Source organism: Brachyhypopomus gauderio, chromosome 7, assembly GCF_052324685.1.
Source record: "Brachyhypopomus gauderio isolate BG-103 chromosome 7, BGAUD_0.2, whole genome shotgun sequence".
NCBI classification, from domain to species: Eukaryota; Metazoa; Chordata; class Actinopteri; order Gymnotiformes; family Hypopomidae; genus Brachyhypopomus; species Brachyhypopomus gauderio.
The window spans coordinates 4,387,972-4,410,905 of NC_135217.1; the positions used below are offsets into that span (position 1 = coordinate 4,387,972).

The following is a 22,934-nucleotide window of genomic DNA, read 5'->3' on the forward strand; positions in this document are numbered from 1 at the left end:
AGTAGTCAGCACTTTCCTTTTGAAGAGTAGATGCATTTCATGCCTGTCGTACTCTGTGCCAAATTAAACACTGCAATAGGTACCGGTTTGGTAAGTACAACAATTGCTATTACAGACATTATCTGTGGATCATAAACGAATAATTCTAGCTTGTTTTGTGTGGTGAAGTCATATCTGTCCCCTGTAGGCCCTTTGGGTGGGGGTGGGGTGGTGGGGTGTATGTTCTCCTTTTTCAGGGTTATTAAAGTGGCACATTGTGTCAGGCCCCAAGATTTCTGCTTACAGGGTTGCAAATGGATAGCAAACTTTAAACTTAAAAACATCTTTAATTCTTTAATAGAGACATCAGTTAGAACTGTCTGTCTCTACAAAATCGCTGTAGTTGGTTTCACATGTCTGAAATATATCACATTAGCTCTTGGACCTCTGTTATATTCTGATTCGGATCCTCAGCAGGTGTCTTCAGAGAAAGTCTGTGGAAACACAAACAGTGGCGGACAGTTAACCAGGCTGCTAGTGGCAACATTGAGCTGCCTGTTCCATATTCCAGCTGATCACCGCTCGTTGTTCACTGATCACAACCCAGTCCCAGGCTCCATGACCCCATCACATTTGACCCCATCACCTCCGTATGTGTTTGTGAATTTCTTAGTCCAGCACAACTCCTTCAGCTCACTGGCAAATGACCAGCTAATTCACACACTACAGAACATGTGGACAAAAGTGATCGGGACAGGGATGGAATCACTGTCACTGGAAACGCGTGCCCCAACAGGTGAACCCCCCTAATTCACCACTGCCACAGCTGTCTGTTAAATACACACACACACACACACACACTGTTAGTGTTTTAACAGCAATAGAGGAGTGCTACACTTTAGCTGCCACCTTTGATGACTAAGGAATAGTGTTGCCATATGAAACAGGTTATACATTAATCAACACAGGAGCTGTTTCATATGCCCAGGCAGGAAATCAATAGATCTGCACTGTCCTGGTTTCTTCTCTAGTGTCCAGAGCTCTAAAGACAAGAGGACATCAGACTCTTCTGATCAATATCTGAGTTTTAATAAATCACTTTATCTTATCTTTAAATAAATCACTTTATCTTATAACACCCTATCAGCAGATTTCAAGACTGGTTAGCATATTATAATACAATACAATACAATACAATATAACATAATTGTTGTATAAATATTCAGTGCTTAGCAAAAAATGTTAGAATTAATGTTTCTTACATGCACACATGTAGTCCCAAACGCAAAGCTTTCACGACTAACTACGGTATTATTTGTTTTCCTTTCTTTTAATTGCAAGTGATTTATCGCACGGCATCAGCATAACGGCTCTCTCCTCCCACTTCCCCCAGCAGTAAATTCCTGGTCAGGGTAGGGTTACTGCTTCCACATCTGCCTGATCAATGAAGGCCTCTATCCTGCACCCTGCCTCTTATCGTAAGCAATTTACAGCATCGTTCATCTGAGGCACCGGCTCCAAATGAGGCTAACGCTCAGAATTGTGCCTTACCTCTCAGTTGGCTCGGACCTTCTCGGCTTGTGCTGAATGGATATTGTTTCTTTCTGTGGAGAGCAGAAATGTTTGTTTGTTTGAATGACATTTACAGATTTGCCGTGGCGGTTTCTCCAGGAATGTGTAAAAACGGAGACGTCTTAGATGTTAGCAGCAGGAGGGTTAAAACTCTTACAAAACGTATGTCTGAAAGATTATGTGCTGGTTATGATATTCTGACTCTACGTGACCAAGATGATAAGGGCCTAGAAACATCAGACCACTTTTCATGAAAGCCTAGCAAGCCCCCCCCCCACCCCCCCGACACTGCGAGCGCACTCAGATATGCTGAGGCTTTGAGGAAAAAGTGCTGAGGAAATAGCGAAAGAAAGAGAAGGAGTGGGGGAGAGAAGAAATGAGAGAGAGAGAGAGGAGTGGGGGAAAGAGGGGAAAGAGAGAAGGAGTGAGAGAGAGAGAGAGAGAGAGAGAGAGAGACGAGCACTCTAATGGATGGGAGGCAAATAAAACACTGTGCTGTCTAGATGAGTTCTCTTGTGCCCCTCCAGAAACTGCGAAGGCTGTTACAGTGAACAGTCCCCAGAGTGCTTCACTCACCCCCCTAAAGGGAGCGTGTGGGTCCCTGTGGTCTTACCTTCATCCGCTCTTCTCTCTGCTTCCTAAAGAGCGCCAAGATCGCGTCTCGCCGTTGCGCCTTCGAGACAAGAATGCAGGCAATGAACGGCCGTACAGTAAGAGCCGGGCAGCGAGACGACACGGGGCTGTGCGACAGCTGCTGTCTGCGGCCACCTGCCACCTTCGCCCGGTGCCAACCTGCGGGCACGCGGCCTCCACGGAGCTGAGGACCAGCCGGCCCGCCGGCACGGGCAGCCATTGACTGCAGCTGCCAAACAAGCCTTATAATGCTGATTTAACGTTCTCAGTCTCTGGCCACACGGCCAGCTGGTAATTAATGTCATTTGATTGATTCCACCTCGAATACAACCCCAGGATCCATTTGTCAGACAGACATCATTTCACGGCAGGTTAATCAGTTCTAGTAATGTAATGCAATGTCGAATATGTTTATCATTAGCTATGAATATGACTCATGTTATGTGGTACTAAAGCATTCATAAAGTGAAACAAACCTGATCTTCAGATCAGCTGCACCGTGCCTGAATTACATTACACACAATGTGTCCATCAGGGCATTTTATGTACTGTATGCACATTCTTGTTCGATATCTTCATGTTCAGATTCTGCAAATGGGGTGTTAAAACTAGTGTCTTTAGATCTACTACTGAGTGATGAGTTTCAGTGATGGAAAATGTTCCTTTTCCTAATAAGCCTACACATTTCTATATAGCTGTGTGCTTAGAGGGGCACGGGAAGCAATTAGTTAAGAGGAGTTATATGAAACATCTCTGCTCTCTAGAGGACCATCCGTCTTGGGTCTTCCAGGCTGATTATCCGTGGGGGAGGGGGAAGGGCTAGCACAGTGGTCAGAGACATAATGGAGAATGACCAGGAGACACTTACCAGTGCATCCATACGAAACACACTGGCAGTAAGGCAGTAAGGCCGGGAGGTGTCTCCAAAATATGAAACACGTTGCATTTTTGAGACTTTGTTCATGTCCTTGAATTAAAAGGATTTTTAAATAGAGAATTCTCACTTTGATCTATCTATCTATCTTTCTATCTATCTATCTATCTATCTATCTATCTATCTATCTATCTATCTATCTATCTATCTATCTATCTATCTATCTTGATATTATTCTATTATTATTATTATTACTGCTACTATGAATCTACTTCTGAAAGTAATTTTCCCTTTTAGTGTATACTGCTAGTATAATGTATTGTATACCGCAGGCTGATGAAAGCACATTTAAGGTAGAATAACCCGAATGGGCATTGGAGTTTAAAAGTGTGTCAAATGAACATCAGCACATAGGCAGGTTACATTTCAACACTCCAACTGAGCTATTTTAGAACCTCGTGATCCTCTGGGACAGCCGACCAACCCTGGGCAGGTTCGGTTGTTCCCGAACCAAGAGGAACTGTGATGGTGGCAAACTAACCATCGGGGGGATAACAGTAACACAAGACTGCAGGCATCTTGCACCTCCATCTTCCCGAAGCTGCTGTAAACCTCCAGGCTCAACCAGAACAATGTTCACCTTGTTGCTGCAGAGGAACGCCCCAGAAAGACAGATCGACCTTCCCCGAGTTCTCCCGGCCCTTCTCGGATGAACTGATTCATAAGCACAAACTGCGAGTCCCAGGCCCGCTAATCCGATTAGTGGCCGCGGTTAGCGGACTGCGGCAGGAGACCGAGGCTCCGCAGGCGCATCAATCACCCAGCAGGCGCATGGCTAAGTGGGGCTAAGAAGCCCGTTAAAGACGCTGGCCTCTGGGATGGCATTACTGGATTGGCTCCTCGGAGCGCTGCGGGGGGAGAGTTTACATGGGACTGACGGCAACGGGATGCTCTAAATCAGAGCGCTCCAGACTCCTTTTATCACATTAGTCTCGTCGCAGAGCATCAGGTGCACACAGACTGCAGACAGGTTATCGGGGGCATTTTCATTAGCCTGTAACATGAGGTAAGCAGCACATCGGGAACCATAAACAGGGGGATCGGTCCGTTAAGAGCGACGCCTTCCTCTGCACACGCATCGAGCTGTATTCAATAAGGTTTACTGCCTGGTTGATGATGCGTCAAAAAGATACGAGCAAGCTGGTCATCATCTTTTTATCCATGCTCGTCTTCCGTATAAGGAAAAAGGAAGCATAACACTGTCTGTGATCCAGTCCAGCCCGGGTGATTCCGGTCTGGGCTGTCCTAAATTGCAGGGGTGTGGGGCGGGGCGGTTCTGCTTAAGCCACTTTACGCTGTGGACTTAAGTGCGCCGTTATGCCAGCAGGAGGCTCATTTCGTTAATGCAGTGCACTGGCCCTTTTTTACCTAAAGGCAGCAGATTCCGCCTGCTAGCTCCACATCCAGCAAGCCCCGCCTCTGTGATCTCCAACCATCTTTCATCCCAGATCTATATCCGCCCAATGAAAGCTGGCTAGCAATCAGTGCTGTCTGCAGTTATGGAGGGTAGCAGAAAAATGCAATTAGACTTATGCTACATAAGTATAATTACACATCTGCCTCTGAAATGCGCCCAACTTGCAAGTCAAACCAATGGTAAAGTACTGTATTTTCCAGAAAATAAATACTGTATTCTTACATGTAGAACTGGCTGATACTTCATATCTGCTGATATATGTTAAACCTTTATCATGTCTGTTCATTGTACTCAAGTGCCACTCAGCGGTTGGTGTTGCCCTATATGGTATAATGAATACTGGTCCTCATCTTTACTGTACCTGCATCTCTTGGGTTGCACCATAGTCCTGGAGCAGCGTTATGTCGTTTCACTATATATTCAAATAAAAAGCCTTGACCTGATACACTGTTGGGTTTGAGCTGTTGAATTACGTGAGGCTCTTTTTATATAGAAAAGAGATGGAGGTCAAGAAGACCTGTTTCAGAGGAGGAAAGACAGCATCATACGTCCCAGTGCGTTTGGACATGCCGCCAAACCTTAACTCAAACCATAACTCGAATGCTAACTCAAACCATAACTCAAATGCTAACTCAAACCCTAACTCAAACCATACTCCAATTGAGAAGATGAACCAATCCGCCACTTCACCTGTGGCGGCCGTTTTAAACATTTTCACAATTTCTCGTTGCATCCTTTGTCCCGCACCAGTTCATGCAATCATCACACGGACATTCTGATTCCAGTTATAGCAAATACAGACCTAATAAAATTGTTCACTCAAATAATGCATTCTGTAGTGATGTGTTTTAGAGGAGGATTAAAGTGCTCACCACTTCCATATATCTCTTCTTCTCATCTTGACTCTGTTTCAGGGAGGCCTTTTGAAGAAACTCGTCGTTTTCTGGTGTGAGAACACGAAGTCAAATTGGATGTATTAAAGAGAGAAATAGCTGTAGCCTACATATAGATGAAAACCGGGCACTTACTGGGAAATGTAGAGGACTTGAGACTTTCTTGGGTAGCTAATAACAGGAAAAGAAATATTTACTTTAATGGAACATTGAAGGTTTCATTTAGGCCCATAAAGGTCCAAAACAAGCTCATTTAAACCATCCGATGTTTTTCTGGGCCCTTCTTAGCTGATTTTGGCATTATCTAACTTGCACTGTATTAAAGATAGTCTCTTATGTAAAGTGTGAGGTATTTCGTCTATGCTAATTTCAAAACACCATGCTACAACAGCTAGATAAACAATGGCTGACAGGGGTGAGGATGGTTATAACAGCTTTGAAAAAAGTGCTTCTAGCCACATAATGACAGCTAAAGACATTTTCTCTCCTTTCCCTCTGTAGTCCTATTTCATAAGACAGTGGGTGAGAAACTGATACACCTGCCTGCACACATGCTTAAACCTACATCAAATAGTGTATTCAGACGCTACAACTAGATGTTAACTGGTTTAGATGCACATTCTGTGGTGTGGAAGTTCTCTGCCACAGGACCCCAATTTTAAAATCTTCACTATTATTATTAAAACTTCACTGGCGAAGATGGCGAACAGCGGAACTCCTTGTTTTTGGTATCAATTAATGAATTAATGTTACAACCATCCCTGGTCTCCCCTGCATGCACCCCCCCCCCAAACCCCATCTCTCACGCGCTGGGCCCTTGGCTATCTTCAGACGCTGCCTGATGTCCACCGACACCAGGTTGGACTCTATCGGCGGCTGCAGGCACAGCGAGCTCCAGAAAACCTTCGCGTACGCCACGTCTTCTTGCGACGAGCCCTCAAATACCATGTACTCTTCTTCAAAATCACGAAGGCGCTCAGACGTGTTTGTGCCTCGCCGCTCTGTCATGCTGCACATCTAGTCGGTCACCGTGCTGCACGCGCTGGATGGTTGGCAAGCGAACGCTGTTTGCCCCGGTAGTCAAGGAAACGAGACACGGTCCCGTGCTGCAAGAGCGCGCGGAAGTTATAACGAGAAACAGAGTGACATCGCGTGCATAGTTTTGTAAGCGATTGTAGGCTATTGTTTTTTTGTGCATTTGTTTAGATGCAATTAATAGGTATAGCACAGATGCGTATACTTAAAAAATGTCTCTGCAGATCTAATAAAGCAGCTGGATATCGGCCACATAGTTTATCTATAAACTGATCGTCCATTCACCCACTGTAGGTGTCACTATTCACATAGTGTTATGTAGACAGATAACTAAAAAGCCAGACACCCGAATTTGTTTCGTCTTTTTTATTTATTGTGAATAGACATTTATTTCAAAATGGTTTAAAATAAAAATACACGAGAGCGTGCAATGCCTGTTGTTCAGCCGGTAGTGAGGTTAGTGATTACTGACCAACGTAATCAGCTAACTACACTGCCTGGTGACCAAACAGATGTTTTCATATCCCACAGTCTCGCGTTAACACCATGACATTACCATCAGGCTAATGTTATTTTCTGGCTGATATATTCTGCAGTTGCTTCAGTGAACGTGGCTGATTATCTAGTCAGTGATGCAGTTTCTTGAAGGCAGTTGTGTTGGCAGTATGGTTAGTGATTGCACAGTGTATTAAACAATCAGCTAACAACACTGCCTACATACCAACCCCAACAGGTGATCCTAACGCCAGTAGTAGCAGGAAAAGTAGACCCAACAGTTACATTTCACATCCACATAAATTTAAATATACGGAGCTTCTTTCATGAGTAACCTAATGTATTTTCAGGCATAGTTCAAAAGCACACACACACAAAGTTACATACTATGGCAAACAAATAAGGTTTAAATGCAAATAAAACCCAGGATAGTGAAAGAAAAGTGAGGGAACCAGTATGTCGCCAAAAAGTAATGTGAGAAAAACAGGTACGCAAAAAGGTAAAGTAACTCCACATACTGTATACTGGTCCCATGTGCGTCCTCTGACTGGAGCACAGCAGAAAGATTCTTCCAAATATCATATACGGTTATCTGAATCTTTAAAAAATGCATTAAAATTACATATGAAACACTTATTTAGGTAAACAACTTTCTATACCATTACGTATCTGAATATTTGTTTTAAAAGTTATAGCTTACTAATTGTAAAATAAAGCAAAATAAAAGTCCATTCAAGTGGATACATTTTACATATGTCCACAGGACGAGCTGACCAAAGTGACTAACTACTGCTCCCGAAAAAGGATCTGATCTGGTGAACTTCCATCTCACAATATTGTATCTTTATCTCTGTTGTCGGTATTGTGTATCTCGTTGTCACGGTCCGGGCGACGTCACACCATCAGGTGGGGCCGCAGGTGAACGGGCCGCGTGCCTCTGCAAAAAAAAAACGTTTCCTTCTGTTTCAAGCATTCATTATAAAGTTAGGCATCACTACCTATAATGTCAATTAAACAATCAATGAATAAATAACAAAATATGAATGAATGAATGAAAAACGAAATAGACGTTGTAAGATATTTTCTACATGCACCTGTCTCCTTAGGTTCGCGATGATCCGACACCAAACGCAGCCTCACGTTGTCACGCATCTATCCAACAAATAACCACAACGATCTTTGCCATCTTCGACTTGGACGCTCAAACTCCACGACTCACTTTCCGGGCTTTATAGCTCGAGCCGCGGTGACCCGTTTGAATTCAGCGCCCTTAGAGGCGCGAGGCGCTGCGCGCGGGAAGGAGGGCGCTGCTCGCACGCGGACTGTTTGCGCTTGTACACGCGCAAAGTCATACGTGCGCTGCGCACGCGCCGCCGTCCGTGGCCGGTACTAGTCTCAGTGATGTCTCTCAAACAGGCGCTGTTATAGTTTTTTACAGCTCGGTTATTGCCACAAAAAGAGATTATATCTCTTCTAGGAGTCTTCCTGCTGTCAATTCACGTATTCTGTAAAATATGGCCTATTGAAATCAGACAGTCTACGAACTATTGGTAGATATCAGAATGATTTTAAAGGAAATTTAATGAATTTATTAATCCACTGTTCTGATGGTTTACATCTCATGTTAAACAGCTATTAGCATATTTTGAACATTTTCTGGTGACTACAAGTCACCGGTTAATGATTGTCGACTCTTAAGGCCTAAACACGTCTGTCTGTCTGTCTAGATTCACTGTGACTCACCTTGGTCCGGTGCTCAAGGTAACCGAGGTTTAAGGTACGCTACCCTTTTTGTTTCGGGTATAAGGAACAACATAAAAAAACGACTCCATAGATACAAAATAAACCAACTACAACGGGCCGTAATTTACCTTCGCCCTTCCTGTTGGGCATGTTGTTGCAGTTGGTAGGTGGACAATAGCTTTGCTGGACTGGGTTACCAGAGAAACCATTTTCTGAAATGTCTCGTGCCCCCACCGAAGACAGGTCTAGACTTGCCCGGGAACTTAACGAGCACCGTTTGGTAATTTCACCACCTGTTGTTCTATGAATGGTTACTTGTACCTTTTCTAGAAAATAAGAAACTTTTTGTTAAATTCACTATACAATTTGGTGTTTTGACGAGGCATATTATGCAACCATGCAAACCCCCTGTGTTTAACAAATTCTTACAAATGTTTAATGTTTATTTCCATTTGTCCCCAGAAAGAGTTATATATAAACTCTGTGCATTAACTAAACACTCATCATGTGCAGTGCATTTATGTCTAATACCATATAAGGAAGCAAGATACACATGCACTTGTTGAAGAACATCACTATGACTTTGTGATCAGCAAACATGTCTTGAATGTAACAAGGGGAGGAAGATCCAGAGACAGACATAACAATCAAGTGTGCTATAATAATCAAGTGTGCTATAGTAATCAAGTGTGCTATAGTAGTCAAGTGTGCTATAACAATCAAGTGTGCTATAGTAGTCAAGTGTGCTATAATAATCAAGTGTGCTATAATAATCAAGTGTGCTATAGTAGTCAAGTGTGCTATAGTAATCAAGTGTGCTATAATAATCAAGTGTGCTATAATAATTAGGTGTGCTATAATAATCAAGTGTGCTATAATAATCAAGTGTGCTATAATAATTAGGTGTGCTATAATAATCAAGTGTGCTATAATAATCAAGTGTGCTATAATAATTAGGTGTGCTCGAATTGAACACATTCCGTGCAGGCTCTGCCTGATGGTGATGTAACCCTAGCATATGTTCAAGCTCTTAGTCAAGAATGAACCATGATACAAAAATACTTGTAGATTTTCTTTTCAAAGGAAAATAATACACTGCAGTGAATGTGAAACACAAGGGCCCTATACCACACAAACCTTATTGTTATGTCCACTGGCTAAGGATGGTTTTACAAATATCAGAGTGTGTATACTAAACAACATTAATCTAGTGCAGTTTAAGTAATACAGTATGCACTCAAATTTGATTGGTACATGAAGAAGACATATTCCTTGTGCTGTGGTATGTACGAATTATGTACCTGATACCCTTAGTAAAATTGTATTAATGTGATAAAGTTGATAGTTTATAGTGTCTGTTTATAGTTCTACTTCAGGTAATATATGACAGTCTTTTCTTTTAAATGTGCTTGAATATCAACAGTAGGCTAGCGTGAGTTATTATATTTATTGTGTTTTATTGTGCGTGTTTACGTTACAGTTTCTATTCAGGAGACGTGTGGCTAAAAAGCTTTATCATGTTTGCAGCCATAGCAGTTAAAATATGTTATATTATGAACAATTCAAATAACTGAGATCAACAATACTGTTTCTTTCTGCGTTGCATGTTGGTGAAGACCAGTGCTGCATTTAAACTCACACCTAATTTCCAGAATGTTACATAAAAATTAAAAATGGCTTCTGCATGAGTGTAACAGATCGAATAAATTAAGTCATTTAAAATTTACACTGTACTATGGTTTCATTCAGTTGCTGTCCTAAGCGGTGTATAACCAGTAAACAGTGAATCTCTCCTTAACCGAGAATTAGAGAAAAAGCATTTCTTTCAGTTCTGCATAATGGATTTCAGCATGTGGAAGTGGCGTGCTGAAGTCGAAAGTGGTCAAGCAGCAGCGTCTTCTTTGCCGCCCTCTCCTGGCCGACATTAGTAAAGACATGTAACTCTAATTTTTAAAAAGTCCCACAATGCGTAACACCTGTTAGCAGCACCTAATTGGTCATTAGTGTGACCTTTTATAAGCCAGCGTTGTGACTGGACACTCAAGGTATTGTCCGTGCTGTGTATTACGAGTTTCTCCCTCTATGGTTTATCTTTTTATGTTATTATTAAAACAAAAGTCCATTAGCCAGTTTGAGATTCTTTTTAGAATTGTTTTATTAGACTTTTAGAGGGAGATAAAGGTGGATTATAGTAAACTTGGGGGCAAAAAAATGAAAGAAGAGATTGCTGCTACAGTTTTCTTTGTGGCGAGACTGGTGAAGAAAAATGGGAGGGTTGACCGTTCGGGTAGGGAGAGGTTTGCTGCTGCCTTCACCTCCGTCCTGTTTGAGACCTACAAGAGCCACTGGTATCCTGAGAAGCCGTGCAGGGGACAGGCTTTCCGGTGAGACAGCGATATGAGATGTGGACGTGAGTGCCACAGGACTCCCTTATCTAAGGAGTTTTTTCTCTCTCTTGACCTCCCAGGTGTTTGAGAATGAACAAAGCTCAACTTCGTGACCCCATAATCGAGTGGGCCTGCAAACAGGCCGACGTTGACTATGATGACCTTGGCTTGCCGAAAGAGATCACCATATGGGTGGACCCCGGGGAGGTGTCGTGCCGGTAACGCTCTCCAGAAAGGCCCCGGCAGCTTGGCTCCTTAAATGCTGGAGTTTGCTTGTGTCTGCATGTCTTGTTTTTACCCCTGTCCCTTCTAGATATGGCGAGAAGACGGCGCCGTTCTGCGTGACCGTGCTGGAGGGGTCGAAGGGTGATGGCGAGTTCTCGCGGCGCATCAACAACGCGGTGGAGCGTGCCTCCTCGGACTACCACTCCGGCACCTCCTCGGACGAGGAGGGCTGTGACAGCAGCATGAGCAGCAGCAGCAGCGGTGTGGGTGGAGGTGGGGGCGGAGCCACTGCGCCCAAATGCATCCCCACCGTGTCCAACCCCAACAGCGTCTACCAGGTATGATTCATGGTCCTGCCTGGTGTTTGGGGGGGGGGGGGGGGGGTAGTGTGTGGTTTTTACTGTTCTCACACTGCTTTAGCCTGCAAAAAGTGGATTTGTTGTGGCTTTAATGTGAGCAGGGGTGGAGGCCCATAGAGGTAGAAAATGCTGCTTTAGTGTGCGTGCACAGAATAGTTTCCTTTTGACTCATGTTTTGCAATGGAGGGGTTTCGCCAGTGTGTTGTGAACGTCTGTCATCCCAGCTAAACCAAATGTAGTGTTTATATTTAAGCCTAAAGTGGACCTGGTTCCGTTTCCCGTGCGTTCAGATATGGTTTCTGCTCACATCTTCCCCCTCTCCCAAATCTTTGCAGTTCAGTGAGTTTGTCCAGCCTCCAGCCATGTCGTCCTGGGCTCCCTATCCAAAAAGAAAACCCTACGCACTGGACGGTTACCAGCAGCCCCCAAACGGACCGTACCCCCCGCATGGTGGCTTCAAAGGTTACAGGCCCTCTTATTCTTTCTGTGGCCCGAGAGTGGACAAATACCATTGGGTCAGCAAGAACCGCTCGTAGGAGGTCTTTCCAGCGTTTTGTCTACGAAACGCAATGCAGAGCACAGCTGTGGATGCAGCTAATTTAAATGTTTATTTACTTATTTATGAAGGTCTAATGCATTGCCTTTTAGGCATTTTTAAGTACATATTTTATAACTTATGTATGTATTAAATGAAGTGAAGAAAAGCATTATAAATAAAGTCACTTTTTAAAAAGTTGGTATGAAATTCTAATCACTGCCACTAGATGGCAGTATGGTCGGTTTTATCCCCATTCTTTGCTTTGGTGTGCCTTCTGTTCATGTAGGGAAGGTGTCGTATAAACACGCGCTACCCAGCCAAGGCTAGTAACGGGTGCAGAAATGCTTGGTAAAGGTGCAGGCGTGGTTCTAAAATGTGGCTGGTCATGAGGTTTCTGGATTGAACCCCCCCCCCCCTCTGAATTCCAGCCATGAATTAACTGTAGAACTCCATGTGAGCTGTATTTCCTGCTAAATGTCTTTGTGCAACCCATCCTGATGTGGACATGTTAAGGCTGTTCGGTTACGGCCATTCGTGGGTGTACAGTTTTGCAAGCCATTTCAAGAATTCCCTTGAGATTAGCTTTGACTTCTCAAACAAGCCGTGGGTGTATTGTGAGCTGGGAGCAGATATCTGTGTAGACTCTGTAGAAGGGTTGAGTTTGAACTGTTTGTAAACATACTAAATACAAATTCTAACCATGCTCTCTTCTGTCTTCCGGTTCTATTGGCTGAGAAGGTCTAATCAAATGCATGCACCAAGCACATTCCTGAGATTGTTTGAGTGGGGGAAGACCCATTACTCTTAAAGCAACTCCCAACATCTATAGTGGTAGGGCCAACTAGAAAAACCTGTGGGTACAAAAAGAAAACAATTCAAATGAGCTATGACTAAAACTACTTGACAAGGTGTGAATCCTTTCACTATCTGATCTTGCATCATTGTGTGGGGTCTTCTCTATGGCTGGGAGAAACTGACGTGAGTAGCTCTTCAAACAGTGCATGGGTTTTCCCAAGCTACCATGTTTCACTGGAAGGGAATCTGGTAGATATTGTGGTGGTGACCTTTTTAACACGAAACCTATTTTCTCCATGTGGCCATGTCTGCTTGTTTGCACTGCTTTGGTTCAGATCTTGTAGCATTCAGCAGGGCATAGTTGGACTGGGCTCTCGGCAGTCTACACCCTTGAGGTGTGTGTGTGTGTGCTCCATAGTACACTTTGCCACTTCCCCCAGTGTGTTCTTTTAGGACAAATACTAGCTGATTATTTGTGTTTCCATGGGTTTTTTTTCTGCAGGTCCAGGTCCATGACTCATCCCATTGGTTTCCTCCAAGGACCTTGGGGAGAACCACAGGAAGCTCTGGGGTGGTGGTGGTGCCCTACCACGTTCTCTTTTGGCACGAGAGCCAGACAAATGAAAGACTTATCAGTGTTGATGTAAAGCAGTGTGTGGGTGGGGTGTTGTCACGGTGTCTCTATCTCATGAGTACAAGCAGGATTGTGGTTTTGGCTTCCTTGCTATCTGTTTCGCAGCTCCTCTTACTCTGGTCGACAGTTTAAATATCCTTTAACTGTCCACGCTAAAGTTTCAGTTCAATGAAACACGAGCAGCTTTTTAAAACACAGTTCCTTGACTTTGGAGCAAGTGAACCGTGTTTGCAAACACACACGCGGTCAGAAACCAGGATTCCCCTAATGGGCTTAGTGGGCTTTTCTAAAATTGCCAAACAGCTGATGGGTGTTTGGGGGTTATGGGGTAAAGGCTGCTGCTGTAATCTCTTCTACCTGAAAGCTACAAAATTCCATGTTCCCCTCTCTAAACGCTTACTCACTCCCATGTTACCTGCCGGGCATTTTTGGCAGTCAGCCAATGTTTGACAGCAAGGTGGATCTGTGAATATAAGAGTAGATATGCTGTGTATTTAAAATGTATGAGTATGAGTCATGTACAGTGCAGATATATGTAAATGGTATTTACTTTAATTGTAGGAGTACTGTTCAAAAGTACAAATTCAGGCACTGATATTATCTACACTTGGCAATTGTAAAAACCCCATCATTGATCCATGCATGAGATGCTAACTCGTACAGCTCAAGCAGCTATTAAAGAATGTGTTAATACAATTTATTCTCACTTTCTCCCTATCAACACCTGAATTGCAAAGATGACTTGTATACAGCTGTTTTTCTGCAGCTTTCAAAATGTCGGCACATGGCTCCAAAGACAAACCATGTTGTGACATGGTGCTCAGGTCAGCTGACGTGAGTACTCGACCTGAATGTGGCCTGTCTGCTTCCTGGCAGGAAGGGTCTCAGAAATGCTGTCGTCACCAGGCAGAGAGGAGTCCTCCCAGCGAAAGGGCAGTTTCAGGATGATCTGCGCACGCAAGCGCATGCACGTATGTGGTCCACTGAAGACACGTGTGCACGTTCAGTGGAAAGCAGAAAGAACAAGTGTGCTGCCTGTTATTTTGGTTGCATGCATCTATAGAGGAGCATGAACAAGTGTTTAAATATTTCTACATTCATTCATTAAACGTACAAGCAGCTCAGAAGCTGCTGTGTCTGAAGATAGTGCTGCTGTTCTAGCCATTTTCATTGCATCATGAGTCTGATCCGTTACATTCATCAGAATACTGCCTGTTACCACATTTAACACATTTTTGGTAGAACCACAAAATGACACACACACATTCATATCTGCTCATTGCTGTTGCTTCCAACAACGTATATGCAACTGTTACTGCATGACTACTCAGATATTTGTTGAATGTTTTTAAAATTGGGGCTATGTTTGTACTTCTGTGTATGTTGTTGTATTTGTGTGGTTTACAGCTCTATGTATGTGGTTGTTTTAGTGTGGTTTACAGCTCTGTGTATGTGGTTGTTTTAGTGTGGTTTACAGCTCTATGTATGTGATTGTTTTAGTGTGGTTTACAGCTCTATATATGTGGTTGTTTTAGTGTGGATTACAGCTCTATGTATGTTGTTGTATTTGTGTGGTTTACAGCTCTGTGTATGTGGTTGTTTTAGTGTGGTTTACAGCTCTATGTATGTGATTGTTTTAGTGTGGTTTACAGCTCTGTGTATGTGGTTGTTTTAGTGTGGATTACAGCTCTGTGTATGTGGTTGTTTTAGTGTGGTTTACAGCTCTGTGTATGTGGTTGTTTTAGTGTGGTTTACAGCTCTATGTATGTGGTTGTTTTAGTGTGGATTACAGCTCTATGTATGTGGTTGTTTTAGTGTGGTTTACAGCTCTATGTTGTCACTGTTCAAATCTCTCCTTTGACTCATGCAGGGCAACATCAGCTTTGACGGCTTCGTCAGTCTGTGACCGTATGATGCAAAACTTACTGTGACACTCGGTCAAGTTTTCAAACCCATAACCATATAAATTTTTCAAACTTTGTCAATTCGTTAAATTTGTAACTGTCTAATGTTAAATGTAAAATGATACTATACACAGGTGCCACTACATAGTGTTTGAATCAGCTCTGCACATTTAATTTGACCTGGAACGCAAGAATATAGGCTACAGTAAATTTACAGAACATGTTGCTGTTATATGAATTGAGTTACAACTAGCAGGATGTAATCTGCCATTTAAAATCACGTTCCTTTAGTACTTTCCTTTACTTTCCCTTCAACAACAACTTGTTGCACGTGTCTGTACAGACTTGTACATACACCCTCAGGAAGTGACTAATCTGAAAGACCAAGAACTAGTTAAAACTGTTAGCAGTGCCTACGTCTATAGCGATGGAAGGTTGTGTCCTGTCATGTGCTGTGTTGATAGGTGACATTCTGAAGGTGGGTGTTGAATGGGAGGAGGAGTTAAATGATCTTGCTGTGGTTTCCAAACTTTGGCAAGTACCAGCTTCGAGAGTCTAGCTGTGCCACACACACACACACACACACACGATGCTAAGTACTAACGGTAAGCAGGACTTTGCCCTCTGATACATTTGAATCAGAATGTGGACTCATTGTGGCCATGCCCAGTGAAACCCCAAACACCAACCCAACCCCTCATGAGGAAGTTGAGAGAGGAAGTTAGCCAATCAGAAAATGCTAAAGGGCTGATTAGCTACTCATGGACCACAGACACACAAACACATAAAAACAACCATAACACAGAGAAGACCAACCAAATAATACAATGTACCATCATAACACCTCTTTTTCCTCAATGTACATTTGTTAGTTAGTCTCTTGTTTTTACTGAATATGCTTTTTTTGGTCATTTTTTCATTCATAAGGAACAGGAACAAGTGGCCAGTCCATCAGTCCCCTGCTATGTGGTTGTAGTGTAGCACAGTTCTGAGGTTCATAATCTGGTTTGGATGCTGCAGTGTTTAAAGAGGCTCCACCACAGAGAATTCAGTTCAACAGAATTTATTTAGCAAACATGCTCACAACTGTAAATTTAAGGAAGAGAATATAGAGGTTTAGGTCTCTGATTAAATGTTAAAAAGCCACATTTCTCAGTGCTGTTGTAACTGTGACCTGCCTCTGTATGGCCTGGTATGTTCCATTACAGACTAAAGGTTAAAAGCCGAAAACATTTTTCCACTATGTCATTTAGTAATGTAAACAATATTCCATGGGCTTTTACATTGCAATTACTGTTAAGTATATAACATAATTAGACAGTGCACACATGACTGTTTACTTTATAGATTCTCCTGTGTTCCCCTCTCTCAAGGATGGCAATGGATCCCTCCAATGTCCTAAGGAATGCATACACACACATGGCTCTCATTATGTTATATGCATTACGTTATATGTTTTTTTCAGCAGAAAGAGGAGCCAGACACTCTTTAACATAAATTAAATGGCACCAGAAGACTATTTCAGAAAATGTCGGGATTGGCTCCCCAGAACAGAAAAACTTGCTTATTTCTAGTGGAGGTGACACGAAATACGCCAAAAGAAAACCATTTTTGCATGTAGTCATTTTGTTAAATTTTTTAATTTTTTGTATACATATTTTCTGTAGTTTCTGTCTTCAGTAAAGATATTTATGCTAATAAATAATTATATACCGTCGTTATACCGTTGCTAAAACAACGGTGGTGGCCAAAGGCTTGAGGCCATCACAATGATCGTGCAGTATGAGTGATCCCAGTCAAGTTCTGGAAGTATCTGTTTGAATGAAGAAAGACAGTGTTAAGGCTGTCCACACTTTAGATCCTGGAAAGCTGCTTTGCATTCTTTAGTCCATCGTCTGGGGTTGTCCTTCTTGGTCAACGAGTCTGGCTGCTCAGCTGAAGAACTCTTATACCATCATGGTCTAGAAGGGATCTGACCGTCAATGTAGCTTCTGATCACATCTACCTTGTCGACTTGTGGGCGTCACGTCACTCCAGAAGATATAACCCAGGTAAGAGATCTCGCATGTTGTCCATCAGCCACTGGAATTGGCAGCAGCTCCGTGCAGTCCAGAAGGCAAGACTGTGAACTGGGACAATCCACTCAGTGCTCGGAGGTCTGCCCACTGCCTGGCTCAGTGGTACTTTCTAGTATTCAGAATCTGGTCTCTCTTGTTGTACCATATGTTCTGACGACATTGAGTCTCACGGGTCTCATGCACCAGACTCTCATATGGTGGATGTGTGTGATGTTCAGTTTTTTTTTTTTTTTTTGGCTGTGTGGACTCATTCTCATGCCTCTTTAAGCTCATCACGCAGTTGTATCTTTCTTTTTTTCCTGTCTTTATCTTTTTCTTCTCATTGACTTTCTCCCCTTTTGTTTTTCTCAAGACATTTCACAGCTGTCGATTGCTCACCGTTTAACAAACTGGCTAATTAGGTATATCATATTTCAGTCTCGCTCCATCCATCCTAATTCCTCTCTGAAATTTCTCCTTCCAAATGCAGGCTTAGCAAACCTTGCTATTAGCAGCATGTACAAGCCAAATGAATAGTTATTAGAGGGGGCCACAGTGATCCTTCAATAAATCACCTATAGCTGCTTTAATGCTGCCCAAAATGGGAATGAAACAAAACTTGTAGTAGCATGGTAGCATGTGTTACACTAGCACTATAGCTGAAGTTTTCACACAACCCTGTGTCACCGCTAAGTGGTCTGGCATGCAAAAGCATCCAGCCAAGAGTAGTGTTGTGGTCTGAAATCTAACTCGAACTTATTTCCAGACATGCTGGCCTGGCTCTCAATGAGTGAGACCAGACAGCAGTGGGTTGTGTTTGGAGTGGTTCCAGGTCTTGAGGATGCAAAGAGGTGTCGCCACTGTGGTCAGCTTCTCCCATGTCGGGTTCCTTCCTCGAGGAGCGCTGCCAATGCAGAGAGATCCAGGATCCTAATGTCCGTTTCATGGAGAGCGGCGGTCCTGGGTGGTTCGTTTCCCTCCATTTCTCTCCTCTTTGCCTCTGTCTTTAATACCAGGAGAGGGAAGCTGCAGTGGACCAAAGTGAGTTGGGACTGGATGTTAAAGGACATTACAGGACATTACAGACACTGTTGTTAGTGTTCTTCTGCTGGGATCCATACACTGGTTTGTGAATAAGGTGCTAGTTGATGGAAGCTCGCTTTCACCTAAGGAGTACAGCAAATAACAAAAAACAAACAACAACTACAACAACAAAAACACCACATCACAGAATTTGCAGTAATGTTGTATTTAAGTCATCTTGTACTGCGCTGTAGAACATTGATCCATTGCTTGATCCAATCACATGCATTTTCACCACTTGTGGATAAAAACATGCCCTTAAAATGGTAGAACAGGACCTAAATATAAAAAAAATTAAAAATAATCTTGGCAGCATCCTGTTTGTCTTCCTGAACTATACAAAAGCCATGTCCTAGAAATGTCCTAGAAATTACTCATACCAAGTTCCTGAGGTCCCATGCACCTGTGAGTGAGGTTTCACTTCATCTCTGACTATAAGCTGTGGCTACCACGGTCAGCTGATTTCTGATCAGCCTAAGACCTTCTGTTAGAAATATAATTTGAGCCTGTTATTGGGTAGGTATCGAAACAGATCCCCTCCCCCCCAAACACACACAAACACACACAAATACTTCTTTGAAACGCACATCACACACACAAGCAGTAAATGCAGTGAGTTTTAAGGGGAAAAAGTCTGGCCTTTTTGAAGTATGTTGAAATGCTCCATATCCAATTTCAGCTTAGTTACACAATAACCTGTGGACAAATTTTGCAGCTGTCCTCTTCAATCTGAAAATGGCTGCACCAAAATCGACTGCAAATTATGACTTGAAGTATTGGATGTGTTCTCTTTTCTAACATAAGGACATTTTTTTTTACAGTTTTTTAACATTTTTTAAATCTGATGCATGTTTCTGTCTAACTGATCATTCACTTGGGTTAGAGGGCGTTGTTGGAATAATTATCAAAGCATGAGCAAAGAGATAAGCAGCTGACGGACTTACTATAACATGCAATTAAAAAAATGTAAATTGTTTACAAAAACAGCCTGGTGGTGTAAGTTTATGCTGAGAGCGTGGACAAGGTATGAAACCTGGAGTCTGTGTATATCATGGAAGTTAGAATACACCACTTCATCCAAGACAATTTAATATACACAAATTAAATGCAGGACTTCGACAGACAAATAAGTAAGCAGTTTGTTTTACAACAAGCTTCTAGCTTATGTAAACAGTGCCTCATTTGCAAGTGAAGATATTTAGTTTCAATTTAAAAAGCCGAAGAACTTGTGCTTGGTAAAAGACACAGAGAAGACCGCTCGAGCATTCTTGAGACTTGAGACCAGCTGCCTTTGAATGCTTTTCATCTCCTGCTAAAAAAGAGGCCAGACGCTGAAAATGACTCACAAATAGAGACTGATGTCTAGTCATCTGACAATTGAGCATCTCACAATGTCAAAAGACCCACAAAAAAGTACATGCATGTTTTTGTTTTTTGTTTGGTGTTTTAAAAATTTATTTATATTTAGTACTTGTTTTGTGAGCTGCTTGGTAACCAAATACAAATTCATTGTATGTTCTAACACTTTTGGTCAGTAATCTGTTCACGACCACTATTGGTCTACAAGGAAGAGCTGTAGTGAACTCACTCCAGCATGTGTTAGTCCCCCTGGCTAACACTTTGTTTGTATCTGATGTTCTGATAAATTTGGACTCCACTATATACATACAAATGCACCTCCGTAAATTATTAGAATGTCATCAAAATTTTTTTTTTCTCAGTAATTCAATACAAAAAGTTAAACAGATATATTATACAGATTCATTACACACAGAGTGATCTATTTCAAATGTTTATTTATTTTAATGTTGATGATTATGATTATGGCTTACAGTCAATGAAAACCAAAAAGTGTAAAAAAAAAATTATATATTGAATTATACAAAGTTTTGTTTTCTGTAAGCAGGAAAGCAGGAAAAAGCATATGTTTCCCTTTACAAACATCTGCACGCCTTCTTGGAAAAGGGTCTTCAAGGCCTTTTGTAAACAGAGCTTGTGATTGGCTAGTGCTGGAGGGGGAAGGGTGATGCGAGCCACCTGGAGTTCTGTGATGTGATTGGCTAACGGCACGGAACACAGACCAGACACTTCATCCTTCTGTTCATTTTAGGGCAGTGAAGTCACGCCACAGCACAGAGCTCTCGCTGCCTTGAAAGGGATTCTTTTGTTTTTGGTCTCTCACTTATACATTTTACTGTTTGGTTGTGCAAAGTTGCTAATTGCTCATAAAGTTTTAGTCACGCATAAGCTCATGAGATTTTTATTTTATTTAATCTGCGTACTCAGAATGTAGTAGGCTATAGAACATTATGTCCCAATGTCAAATCCAAGCATGTCTAAGTCCGATCAAACTTCTGAAGAAGACCTCCTACGCTTTAATGAAGTGTTTTTCTGTTAGTGTGGCGTCTAAGGGCTTGACTAGGCACACCTCCGCTGCCTGCTTGTAAACCCCATGCGCCCGAGAGGAAGGGCCGCTTTAGCAGCGCCATCATCCGAGTGGACTGATGGCCCAGGAAATGGGGCCTCTTCAGTGAACAGCGAGTTTAACTGGGGATCGTTTTACACTCCCCACCCCCTTCTTCTTCAGTCAAAAACAGCGGCTATAGTAAAGTACAAAATGTACACGTTCTGCTTAAACATAACCGGTTTTAAGATTTAATTTACCTAATTATGCATTTTCACAAACTGTTTATAATACATAGCAACCTGTCCTCTCCTTAGCCTACAGAATGGGGCTTAGACTGAATGTATAGTGCTATTTGTAAGGTGTCAGGAATGTCGCGACGGGACTGGTGTCTAGTTGTCTATCTAACGAGATAGCTAGCTTTTTACTTCCCATCACAGACAGCAGAACTGACAGCAGTTTTTGGCAGATCAGGTCTGGACAGGTCTTAAGGTGGTGTTTCACGCCATCTACTAACATGTTCAGTCAAGTGTAACATTGTGGGTGTGTCTGTATTTGTGTGTCTGTCCGCAAATGTTAGATGTAATATCAATTGTATAACGCGTTGCACAGAAAAATGTAACATATTATTTATTTCAGTACATTTAATACTGTCAGTACTGTCAGTATTAAATATATCAGTATTAATATGTGTTTCTCAGAATAGATAAAAGCAATTTGACAACAGGTTTTTGCATTCTTAAATAAATATTTTTTTTCTCGAAGTACTTCATCTAAAACAAATTCTCAATGTAAGTAATTCTACACCATTGGCTACAAACATCTGGAGCTCATCATAGCCCCTCCCCCTGGGCATCAGGCCCCGCCCAGTCAGTTCTCTATCTACACACACGATATGGGTCGTCAACGGCCACGCCTTCTTCCCACAGGAAAGAGAGTGACCGTTTAATAACTATTTCAGACTCCATTGAAACGCCATCAAGTCTCTTTCCTTGATCCGTGACCACTGCGTTACAGGTGGTAGTTTCAAACCAAACCTTTTTTATTATCTATTTATTATTAATGTTGTTTACTTATTTTTAGTTTATTTTGTGTTAGTTATGTAAAAAAAATACCTTCTCCCCTTTACCAAATCTGACTGAAAAGGATTTCAAAATGAGACATAGTTTATGATTTACTAATGCTTATTTAATTCACAAGTTATGTAATTCGTGTGTTGTTTCCTGGCGGTTCTGTTGGGTTATGCACTCACTCAAGCCATTTTGGCATCTTATACTTTGTAGTGTTTCATGATGTGTTGTCGGGAAGTCATGGGCTGTTTTGAATTAATGCTTACCTCTAGGGGGCGCCAGAGCTGTTGACCGCAACACACTGAATGGGTTTTGAAAACAGTTACTCATGTCTTTATAGTACTGGCAGAAGGACATGAACTTTTCTTTCTCCCTCCACCCCAACAAAAGTAGTTGCTGGAGAGGGCAAAACAGTCGTTTTTTAGTTGTCTTTTTTTTTGTTTTCTGCTAAACAAAACGATTGAATCTCACAAGCATCTTCGTGTATTATAGAAAAAAAAACAACGACAATCCAAACTAACCCAGCCCCCATCTTTGGATAATGACATAAAAAAACGAAGGACCTCTGTTTTTTCTCATCTGATAATTAAATTAATGCCCCTCCCGTTCCCGTCGTCTCCGCGCTGAAGGAAGAAAAGCGATAAAAATATAGTGGAATTTTGTACCGATTTTATTTGGTGCATATGTATTTATAACATGTAATAATGTCAGGATACAATGTTTTATTTTAAAAAGCTAACAACGAGAAGAACATAATTCAAAAACATTCATATCTAT

At 42.1% G+C, this 22,934-nt stretch overlaps 2 protein-coding genes and 1 long non-coding RNA gene across 4 annotated transcripts; 2 read left to right on the forward strand and 1 right to left on the reverse strand.

The window, feature by feature from the left end:
* Positions 1 to 355: 355 nt before the first annotated feature.
* Positions 356 to 6,548, reverse strand: hoatz (HOATZ cilia and flagella associated protein). Of its 2 annotated transcripts, none has more exons than XM_077011058.1 (6): positions 6,235 to 6,546; positions 5,564 to 5,599; positions 5,408 to 5,478; positions 2,165 to 2,224; positions 1,531 to 1,583; positions 356 to 473 (listed from the first exon to the last, which is right to left on the reverse strand). In XM_077011058.1, the coding sequence occupies exons 1-6, from the start codon at positions 6,443 to 6,445 to the stop codon at positions 407 to 409; spliced, it is 498 nt and encodes a 165-aa protein (XP_076867173.1). In that variant the 5' UTR covers positions 6,446 to 6,546; the 3' UTR covers positions 356 to 406. The 2 variants fall into 2 exon arrangements, with proteins under 2 accessions (XP_076867173.1, XP_076867174.1); XM_077011059.1 differs by lacking the exon at positions 356 to 473 and adding an exon at positions 743 to 809 and having other exon boundaries at positions 6,235 to 6,548.
* Positions 6,549 to 10,752: 4,204 nt separating this feature from the next.
* On the forward strand, positions 10,753 to 12,820 carry btg4 (B-cell translocation gene 4). The gene is made up of 4 exons (XM_077011060.1): positions 10,753 to 11,085; positions 11,169 to 11,306; positions 11,402 to 11,651; positions 12,008 to 12,820. Exons 1-4 carry the CDS (start codon positions 10,913 to 10,915, stop codon positions 12,206 to 12,208), a joined length of 762 nt encoding a protein of 253 aa, XP_076867175.1. The 5' UTR covers positions 10,753 to 10,912; the 3' UTR covers positions 12,209 to 12,820.
* Positions 12,821 to 13,043: 223 nt separating this feature from the next.
* On the forward strand, positions 13,044 to 14,480 carry LOC143518535 (uncharacterized). Its single transcript, XR_013132221.1, has 3 exons — positions 13,044 to 13,188; positions 13,341 to 13,400; positions 13,508 to 14,480. It is a non-coding gene; the product is annotated as an uncharacterized LOC143518535 (long non-coding RNA).
* The last annotated feature ends 8,454 nt before the right edge of the window (positions 14,481 to 22,934 follow it).